General features: G+C 35.5%; 1 protein-coding gene and 1 pseudogene across 1 annotated transcript; one reads left to right on the top strand and one right to left on the bottom strand.

Moving 5' to 3' along the window:
* Positions 1–66: 66 nt before the first annotated feature.
* LOC142640369 (protein CURVATURE THYLAKOID 1B, chloroplastic) lies at positions 67–2,310 on the top strand. The gene is made up of 6 exons (XM_075814428.1): positions 67–571; positions 706–809; positions 924–1,010; positions 1,132–1,194; positions 1,881–1,918; positions 2,039–2,310. Exons 1-6 carry the CDS (start codon positions 403–405, stop codon positions 2,094–2,096), a joined length of 519 nt encoding a protein of 172 aa, XP_075670543.1. The 5' UTR covers positions 67–402; the 3' UTR covers positions 2,097–2,310.
* Positions 2,311–3,686: 1,376 nt separating this feature from the next.
* On the bottom strand, positions 3,687–7,453 carry LOC142640265 (anthranilate N-methyltransferase-like; annotated as a pseudogene).
* Positions 7,454–10,965: the final 3,512 nt, after the last annotated feature.

The raw sequence follows: 10,965 nt of genomic DNA, 5'->3' as shown, positions 1-10,965 counted from the left end.
CCAACCTAAGCACTCCCTTTAGTTGCAGGAGATATAATTTATTAGCTACAAACCCCATGAGATTATATGTAGAGATATTTTGGTCCTCCAGAGAGCAAGATAACATAATGTAGGATTTTCAAGAACAAAGATCCAACCTGGAGCTTCCTATCCAATAAAACACCATAAAATACCTTATCCTACGGCCATGTCAGCACACTATCCTGATAAAAAGTAACGAGTGGTTGTCCATCTTCAACTTGGAAGAACAGGGATCTCCACTTTTCATTGCAAATTATCACCTCCCCCAAAACCAAAGTAATAAACCCAGACAAACAAAGAAAGCTTACCTATTAATCCTTTCTCCAAACTCTTCTCTCTCTAGTGGCCTCACAAAATATAATCTGTAGGGGTTTAGTAATAATGGCCTCAACCTCCTCCACACTCACAATCTCCTCCTCATCCACCCTTGTTGATGTCAAGGCTCCTCGCCAATCAGCTGCTTCATCACCACAGTGTGTGACACTCCCCACACTGCCCCCTCCTCCTGTGCAGCAATCTCAGAACCGACCATGGAAGACCACTGCTTATTGTGAGTCCATCACATACACATACACATACACATACAAGAGCAACCTTCAACTTAAACCTGCTTTATCCATGTTGCTACTAGTGTTTATAGGTATGGATGGCCATGATAATAGTTATTTATCTTCATGGTTTCAGGCCGTAAGCTAGCTCGCAATGTCATGGCCATGGCCACTGGAGAGGCACCAGCAGAAGTTGCAGTAGCTGAGCTGCCAGAGATTGTGAAGACAGTTCAAGAAGCCGTAAGGATTTGACATTATTATGAATGATCTAATCAATATTCTCTAGTGTTGTAAGAGAATTCCGTAAGTTTTGTAGACATGAATTCATGAAAATTGATTCCCTTGGATGCACAGTGGGACAAAGTTGAAGATAAGTATGCAGTGAGTTCACTTGCAGTAGCTGGTGTGGTTGCACTGTGGGGCTCCACTGGGATGATCTCGGTAAGGTTCTCCTATAATTGCATTTGTTAATAAATTATAGTTTCATTTTTTAATCTTTCTTCAAAATATACTTTTATATGATTGGTAAGAAGGTTTTGAGAGATGGGTATTACTTTTCCAGGCAATTGATAGGCTTCCTTTAATTCCTGGTGTTCTTGAGCTTGTGGGCATTGGCTATTCTGGGGTAAGTTGAATTTGCTTTATTGCTTTATTCTTTTACAACTTTTATACCAATATAAAACTGGTAAGAACCTAGGGGGCCGTTTCATTGTCTTCCCTGCTGAACAATTTGAATTGTTCCAATTATATGGTTGTCAACATTCATTGACTGTTTGCATCTTAGGAATGAATTCCTGAATGGAAATTAAAATTTTCCTCCAGATCAATCCTAGGAATTTCCTACCAACTATTAGGTGGGTGATCCAAGACAATCCTTGTGTTTTAATCACACAATTACTATCTTAGCCAAATAATCTAGGTTCGTCTTGATAATCAATTTCTATGACTCAGATGAAGTCTAAAGCAAATAACAGCATGCTAAATTTTACACCCTTGATTCCCCAATCTCATGGACTAAAATTTATTTGATCAAAAACATATTGATAATATCATACTTGTCACAAAAGTTTAAACTATTAGGAAATTATGAATTTGATCATTTTAATCATTATTCTAAGTTGTTTTGATTCCATGATAAATTATTATAAGTCTTAAAAAAACTTAAGCTATTAAAAAGTGATAAAATAAATTATATTACCGTTATTCTAAGGGACATTCTTAGAAGAAAATCATTTTCTGGAGTGCTTAATTTGGAATTTTTGTGCTTTTGTCTATTTCTTATGCATCAACCTTCATTGTCTTTCTTTGCAGTGGTTTGCATACAAGAACCTGGTTTTCAAACCAGACAGGTTAGTGTCAAATTGGACTCTGCCATCGAAAACTAAGTTCCAATTTTCATGATAACTACCATCATTTTGAAGAATTTTTTTGTACAATTTTTTCACCATGTGTCATCAAATAAATTTCAGGGAAGCTTTGTTAGAGAAGATAAAAGTTACATACAAGGATATAATTGGGAGCAACTAGAGGAACTCAATAGGGAATGCTGCTGAGATTAGGCGGACCTCTGGTTTTTGAAGCAAATACCTTGCAGCATTTTTACGAATCAAAGATCTTACAGCATTGTCATGAAAATGTAACCATAGTTCGTTTTCTTGGCATAAGCTTCTAACCCATTTAATATGTACTCCATCTTGACAATATATGGAACCATTATATTTTATTTCCCTTTTAGCACCAATTGAATCCCATGAGCCATGATCAGTGACGGAGGCATTCATTGACCAAGGGGGGCAGTGGCCCCCCCTAATTTTAAAAAAAAATATTTATATATATATATGCATTAATTTTAGCAATTTTGTTCTATAAAATTACATTTTACCCCTTTAACAATATTATTGAATTTTTTTAGAGTAACTTTAAAGATACAAACTTATTTACAATATTTTTATAAACTGTTGGAGTACAAATTCTTATTGGTTCGCATTTGGGTTTATTACTTGCATCACTTTTTTACTTATCAATAATCACTCGCTATATCATCAATATACTTCTAGCACTTTTCTCATTTTAAAGGCCATTAAAAAAATTTATAGATCTAAAATCTAAAACAACATATACTAGCCCAAAAACATTTGTGCAACAACAAAAATCACCAATAATAAAGCTAAAAAAAATTAAGTCTAATTAACCAATTTTACTCAAATATACAACTGCCCTTTAAAAAGTTTTAAATAGAATAATTGTCTTTACCTAGCAAATGCACACATTAAAAACTAAAAAAAAAAACCTCTACAACTAAGAAGTTGTCAAACTAGAGGTCAAAGTCGCCCCCCTTAACTTAAAATCCTGGCTTCGTCCCTGGCCATGATCACCATTTTCTGTTACTTTGGAAGAGCTAGAAGAACTTCACTGACTACAAATATAGTATACATCTAGCATATAATTTACTCGCTTGGAAATTTAAGCTTTAAAAAAAATTCACTTGATTTTGAGGAAGCAAGGGAGGCATTTGATTAATAACGAATTTGAGTAAGATATTCGGCACAATTACTTGCAATAGCTACTAGGAAGTGAAAAAAATCTGAAGGGTATGGAGAGACATCCACAAACAAAGAATTTACATTTCGAGCCACATAAAATTAGTGGGTTTGAAAAACTTTTCCAATGGAAAGAGTGTAGACTAGGATTAAAGTCACCATGAGGAGCAGCAACACCACATGAATGTTGAGATCATTTTTAGCATCTAGGGAATTCTTATACTGCAGTCTGAAACTGGAAAACAGGGTTGTGAATTCTAAGCAAATAAAATTAACCACTCAGGGTTTCATGGCAGAAAGCACAAGGATTATAGGTATAATAGAGAGTTCACCAATCGCAGTAGAGCTAGCTATAAACAGCTCTTCATGATAGCAAGCTCATTAATCTTGATTTTCATGAATTTTCAAACTGACTTACCAAAACAAAGGGATTTAAACCCAAAAAGAGCTAAAAGAGCTTGAAACAAAGTTTATAAACATTCAAACCTTTCCACATATTTCTCAAGAAGAATGATTCCCTTTGGTCCCAAAATTTGACTCTGACCATATATCAAACACTTCCAAACAGGTGCACTTCAACAGTGATGATAATAGACTCGCTTATCAGATATACAGTAAATTAGCAATTACCAAATCCAGAGCAAAATCCTAGAGTAACGACAAATAGGAAGCTAATTAAATTCTCATAGAATGAGTCACAAACATCCCATATTGAGATAATAATATCATCAGAAACAGGTCCTTAAGTCTCAGTGATTAGGCAAAACATTTAGAGACTGTCAGCTCCTACAAAAGATGTGTTCAACCTACACCACAATTGACACGGATTTCAAACCCTTCTTGTAGAACTCCATCACATGCGAATTACAGAAATAGCACGGAAGAGCAAAACTCATAAAACCAGATCCAAATGCCAATGAATCAAATTCATGTTGCTTCCGCTCCTTTCCTCCCGGTTTTTGAGTCATCAAAAGCATATCAAGTAGGGATTTGCTCCTTGCAAAAGTGGAAATCTCTGGATAAATTGGAAGAATTTGCTCCACAACAATCGCCTTTCCATCATTTGGAAGAGAATTGTAGCAGTTCTCCAACAATTTCAAGCAGCAATCGTCACTCCAATCATGAAGTATCCCCTACATAACATCAACAATCTCATAATTTTTCATTCAGGAAAAAAAATGCATAATTTTTTACTGAATTTTAAAAATGGATTATTTACTGACACAGCATAAAATGTTTACGTCATCAGTACAAATACTTAATTTCAAAAAAAGAAAAGAAAAAAAAAGCATAAGACCAATGAAAATGAGGAAAGAATGCCCAACATACTCAGAAGTCAAAACTCACCATCAAAAGTATGGCATCTCCTTTTGGAATGCTTTCAAACATATCTCCAGCTACATGTTTCACACCTGCAAAAGATAAATTAACTCACCCTTTAATCGAGGCACTCAATAAACTAATCACTGAAGACCATCTAGGACACTCAGCCATACATTAACGACCACAAATGATAGATGAAGACCATCTAGGCTCTTAAACACCCAGTTATACATTAACAACCACAAATAACAGATTAATTGGAATTACTCTCTCTCTCTCTCTCTCTCTCATGCAGTTTTGGAAAGATGTGGCACAAAGAAATTGATAATATGAAGGTTGCAGAGACCTGGTGAACCTGCATCTAAATTCACTCAAGTGATGAAATATATGATGCAATGCATCACCAACCATTTTGTTGATCATTTCATTCTTATAAGCCAATGAGCTCATCAAATTGAAAATTACCTTCCATGAACAATTAACTCCACAATAGTATTTAAAGAAGTTACATAATGGGGAGACATCATACCAGGATAGGGTGGGGCATGTTGTATAACATGAGGCAAGTCAAAATTGATGCCCTCTATATTGGGGTATTTGGAAGTGATTAAGCTAAGAGCCACTCCAATGCCACCACCAACAACAACCAGCTGCTTGAGGTTCTGAAAACCTTTGTAGGACTCGAGCTTCTTCTTAACAAGTATATATGGTAGTGTGGTTGACCATTCCTGTGTTGGAAACTTGACTGAACCTGCCGTCCCTGCCAGCGTACTCATAGGCATGAGTTCCGTGGACCCTGTTAAAGGGAAGTCCACCTTCAAGAACGGCATTCTTCAGTTGAGACCTAACATCCATTCAATTTAGTAATAAAGTTAGCCACCATTACAAACTTCTTATAAAATCTGGGAATGACTTCTCATATAGGGTTAGAATGAGGCATCCAGGTATCCCTTTGAGCTGGGCATTAGACAACCAGATTATATGACCACTTGACCAATTGCATAACTTTCCCAACATGCTAAACAATCGGCTACAACTACATCTGCTAACAGGTAACAGTGATGATAATAACAACAATGAAAATAAATCAAAGTACCCAAGTGACTTGTAGTCAGATGGTACCTAGGCCTCCCGTCTACCATGTTGCGGGTCGACCCGCCTCCCCAAAAATCAAAGTAGTAATGATAATAATAATAATAATAATAATAAATCGAAGTATTGATTTAACAACATTTTAGCTTATAGCTCGACTAGCATCTCATGTGTTTTTATGATAGACATTTGGATTAAAATCCCTCAGGTATTTTGTTTATATATATTTATATAAACAAAATAGATATTAAAAAACAACACTTTGTCCGTATGCATGTTCATTGTCGTTATCATTCTACAGTTTCTACAATACTGTTGGTGCAAAAATGCTCCAACAAATACAACTGTTTATTGATAGTTCAAATACTTAACAAACATGACTAGCAGTGGGGTCGATTAAAGAAAGATTTGGGTGGCAAAAGTAACATAAATAATTGATAAATCAACAAGCTATATCAAAAAGAAATCCGCCCTAGTCAAAGCAGCAGTAAGCTTTGATGATTTGGTTCATATATAGGTTTTCCTCTATTATTGTGGATTCAAGAAAAATCTCAAAGAAACTTTCTCATACTATGGACATGAAGATTGCAAAGCAAAACTAACTAAAACGAATATACAAATGAAAGGGATACTTATGATTAAAGAAAATATGGGATTTTTATATGATTAAAGAAAAGGAAAGAAAGAAAGAAATGAGTAGTGGAGTAAAGACTGACCAACTATCCAGGTAAACCTTGTCATGAAGCAAGGTCATCAACGGTGCCAAGGAAACCCCATCTTGGTTACAACGTGATGATGCCGAATATCGTCAGTAAGCCACACGGTCCTCACGTGCTCCCGATGAAGAACCTGCACAACACGAAAGCTAAAGATCTTAAGAGGAGTACCGGTGTGGTACCGGCCAAATACCCTCTGACGGCCAAGTTAGAGAAAATCTCTTATTCGCAACTCTAAAGTACTGAGGTGAATTATACGTACCTTGGCTTATGAGAGCTTTGGGGTATTTATAGTAGTGTAAGGCCGAAATCTGCGTCTTCGCCAAGAAGTACTTTCCTTCTAGGAGAGTAACTCGTGGATTTTGTATATCTCTTAGAACTCTTTTCCTAATAAGAGTCTTTTTGATTAAGGATAAACGTGTGGCGCAAAAATTCTCCCTATACACGTATGCGTGGAGACCAAGCAAGGTTATGGACGGGTTTGCTTGTCTTCTTCAGCCTTTATTCCCGTCAGCCTGCTGAGTCATCCTTTTCATAAGGTCGTCAGCGTATGTCATTGTTCCTAGTAAGGTCGTCGGCTTACAACCTTCAACTTCATGTTGTCAGCTCTCTCCCTTCAGCCTAATGTCATCAGTTATTTCCCTTCAGCCTAACGTCGTCAGCGTATGAGATGGGGCTGCAAACGTTTACAAGGAAGGGTTTAAGACCCATAAAACTGACGGGAGAGTTGTATCCGTTCCCTTTCATTCCGTCGCGAGCTAATTATAAAATTATCCTCATCACAACGCACAAAGTACTTGGACACGCTATTCAGGCAATAGTTTCTGCGAAAAAGAAGCTTTCTAACATTATCATCCACAGAGACACCAAGTAGGCAGTGTTGAACTAGTAGGCTACAGATGCGGTCAATCATGGTCGGTGCGTCTGGGTTTGTAGTGGGCATTTGGGTCACGATTTGCTCAGTGGAGAGAGTAGCATTTGGACCTGCATTTCCCAAGATGTCAAAAACACTAAGCTCCATGGCTGCGTGTATGGTCATGGGTAGGACTGACCCGTACACCAGTTCCATGGCCTGAGAGAATGCTTCTTCTTCTTGTTCTTTCTTTTTGTAGTCTTGGTTGGCCATGGTTGTTGTTGGGGTTTGTCTTGAAGGTGAAGAAGCCATTTGTGCTTGCTTTTGGTTTGGCTTCTGCTGTTTGTGCTTCTTGTCCATTTTATTTTTTGGTGAGAAAAAAGACCTAATATTTTGTGTCAGAGAAAGTCTAAAAGGCTGTCAAAGATCTCATTATCATTTGAGTAGCCTTGCACAACAAGGTATATGCCTTTTTTCAAATGGACGGGAGGAGAAAGTAAGGGGGAAAAAAGTTAAAGAATTTTAATTTTAATTTTTAGCATTGATCAAGATAAGTAAATAGAGCTTATTTTTAAGTATTTAAGACTTTGGCTGAGTTTGGATACAACGTTTTGTGGCCACGTCCAGCGATTCTTGGTTTTTTTTTTTTTTTTTTTTTTTTCAACGTGCATGAACAGTAACCGGTACTGTTCATGCATGGTATTTTACTGTGCGGGAGACCAATTTCACTGTTCACGCATTGTTTATGCACTGTTCATGGGACCCACAAACATTTTATTCAGAAAAAAATATTAAAAATGGGTCCCACAACACTATTCACACATTTAAAAATTATTTTGCTACAGTATTTTCAGTTTTCAGTTTTCAGCAATAAGCTCTATCCAAACGGACCCTTTGTATGAGAGTTTATAAAAAAAAAAAGAATAAAATAAAATAAAATTGTCATAAAAGAATAGAAAGTTTATTCCATTCTTTTACATTTTTTACATTAGAATTTCAAAAAATAAAAAGAAGAAAAAATATTATAGAATTATTCTTTTTATTTATTTCTATTCTATATTCCATTGCTTTCCTTCCTCTCAAATTAGGAAATAACTAGCCGAAATCCCGCGCGATGCGCGGTGCACTTTGAAATATTTTGTAAAAAAAATTCTTTTAACCCCTTGTGCTCATTAATACAATTATTGTTAGTCATGTTTAATTTACAACATTTTAATAGTAGAACTAAATTCAAACCAAACCCTAGTTCCTAACCATAATCAAATCCTATTAAAGCTCAATATTAAAATTAAAAATTCTATTGAGTGCAGTTAGTGTCAAATCTGCGAAATTTAGATTTGGAAACATTCTTTATATTCGGTTGCCCCTTTAAAGCTTTCAAATATGAAATTCCTCAGTTTCTTATAGCTGGAAAACATGAATGGAATTTACGTTCTTTAATGTGTTATTGTGTCATTGTCTGAATGGTCCACTTTCTACAGAAGGTTGCATAAAGTTCATCTCCTGTACATGTAAACTCAGACCTTTTAATTCACCTTCTTGCACAAAGTACATTAAGAAACACATAAACTAACATGAGGTCTACTACACTGATGCTTAACTACATCCAAATAACACTCAAAATTGATTAAGAATGAAAACATTAATATCCAAATGTTTTATGGAATCAAAAGCATATCATTAATTAACAACAAAGAATGAACATTGACAAAGAGCAAGTTAAATTCAAAAGAGAAAGAAGACTAAATTCAAATGCACACGAAAGATGAAATTTGTGCTGTGTTGATATCTAGCAATAATATATAGTTAAACCAAAAATTCCCTATAGGGCCTTTGAGCACTGTAGCACCAATAGGTGGCTAATGCCTAGCTGTAGTTGAAATGAGATTTTAATCGTGGATAGTCATTATTCAGCCCCATATTGTTTCAGTTACGTGAATGAAAGTTGGAAAGTAAGAAAAGGACGTATACTAATAGTTATGATAAGATGCTCTAGATTTTAACCTTTGCATATGATGATTGTTGTCCCCAAAAAATAAAAATAAACCCAGTTGATTACTGAAATTAAAAATAAAATCCCAAAGAAAATAACGGGAAAAATAAAATTGACCTCAAAGGGACATTCCAATTATGATGATATGTTTGTGGTATATGCAAAGGTGTGGAGAGAGAGCAATTGGATACGATTGGATTCCTTGCCATTGCCCTTGTCATAGGATTTCATAAACCACTTCTTTTTATTTGCATGTAATAATTCCAACAAAACACCCAACACGTCAAAATTGCAAACTCTAATATAAGATTGATAACAACAAAAATTAATTTAGTTTATATTAGTTAAAGCACAGTATTTGTTTTTCCTCTTACTTAGCCAAGAACACAATCACTTTTCTAGAATAAAATTTCAAAAGGAGAAAAAGAATAAAATTTCAAACCCTTACGTACCATGCTTGAACTTAACAAATTCTAGAATGCAAAATCACGATTTTGCCATAGGATTTACTCATTTCAAGCACAATCTGTCCAACAATACATCAAGAATTTGAGTTATAAAAATGTGATTGCAAAAAAACGTGTAGCTAAAGATTTTAGAAAGAAGAAGGAAAAAAAAGAAGAAGAGAGAAACATTAAAAGAAAAGAAGAGAAGTGATTGTAAAAGGAGACTCATGGCTAGAAGGAAGTGTACTAATTAATATATAACTTAGATAATTGCAAGAGCCGGGCAACTGAAGGGTTAGATGTAAAAGAGCTGAATTAATGGTATTTTTTTTTCTTTCTTTATTAAACAATTAATGGTATACTTGAAAGTTTAAAAGTTATTTTAGTCAATTGAGAATTGAGAGAGAGGAGTGATGAGGAGTAATAAGTAACAAATGAGGTGTAACTTGAACAAAAAAAAAAAAATTTGGATGGTTATCAAAGAAGGCGCCACATGGCAGAACCTCATGCTTTCCCACATGAGGTCTCTGCTTTTATATATATATTGATGATTTATCCTGCAATACACTTTCGTTTTCCTATGCATCATTTGTTGCCGGACCCTGCTTGCTCTTGTTTACTTTCCAATGTAAACAATTTATTTTATATAAAAATAATATGAAAAAAGAAAAAAGAAGAAGGTAGTTTAAGTTAGATAAAATCTAAAAGAGATGTAAAATATCTACTCATCATTTGAGTTGCCTTGCGCAACAAGGTTGTAGGGTCAATGGGCCCAGGAATATGTGTGGGGTTGCCCAAAAGTATTTTTTAGGACTAAAGGCCCAATCTAAGGACACAAAATGGTCCGAGGATGTAAGAATGTCAACTCACAAAGCAGTATAAATAGGAAAAAAGGTGATACCTGAGCAAATATATCCAAGAGGATAGTCCGAGGATGATTATGTCCTCGGCCATGTAAAGTCGAGGTAGGAGAAGGACTAGATAACGTCTACAGACAATATTCTAGAATGCTCTATAGGTAAGGGTAATCATGGTAGATGTGAAAGATAAGAAGAAGGACAGTGAAAATATCTAAGATAAAGCTATTACCACTGCCCCTGCATTGAATGTTCTGGCATTCTGCAACTGCTTCTCTGTCCGCATTAATGGAGAAGTGATATCTGAGCATCATAGTTTAGTCTAATACCTGCTTCCAAAGACTTCAGGGGAGGTGGATGCGACAAGTATCCAAAAAAGCGATTGAACCCTTACTTGGAAGGAAAAGAAGAAGAGGGATGATATAAAAGGAAGAAGGGACCTTCAGGATGGGGGAGAGGAGGAAGGAGAGAGAGAGAGAGAAAACACTGTATACATCATCATCCTTAGTGGTAGTCTATCTTTGAAAAGTAATAAGCTAAATCATCACCGGCTTGTGTCCGAGGACAAATTTATTT

This window comes from Castanea sativa, chromosome 6, assembly GCF_040712315.1.
Source record: "Castanea sativa cultivar Marrone di Chiusa Pesio chromosome 6, ASM4071231v1".
Lineage (NCBI taxonomy): Eukaryota > Viridiplantae > Streptophyta > Magnoliopsida > Fagales > Fagaceae > Castanea > Castanea sativa.
This window is presented reverse-complemented; position numbering and strand designations above follow the sequence as displayed.

Bases quoted from the DNA above. Each gene is read 5' to 3' on its own strand.
- LOC142640369 (XM_075814428.1), top strand. From the start codon at position 403: ATGGCCTCAACCTCCTCCACACTCACAATCTCCTCCTCATCCACCCTT. The intron at 572-705 runs GTGAGTCCATCA...TCATGGTTTCAG, and splicing joins ATGGAAGACCACTGCTTATT to GCCGTAAGCTAGCTCGCAAT. The intron at 810-923 runs GTAAGGATTTGA...TTGGATGCACAG, and splicing joins TGAAGACAGTTCAAGAAGCC to TGGGACAAAGTTGAAGATAA.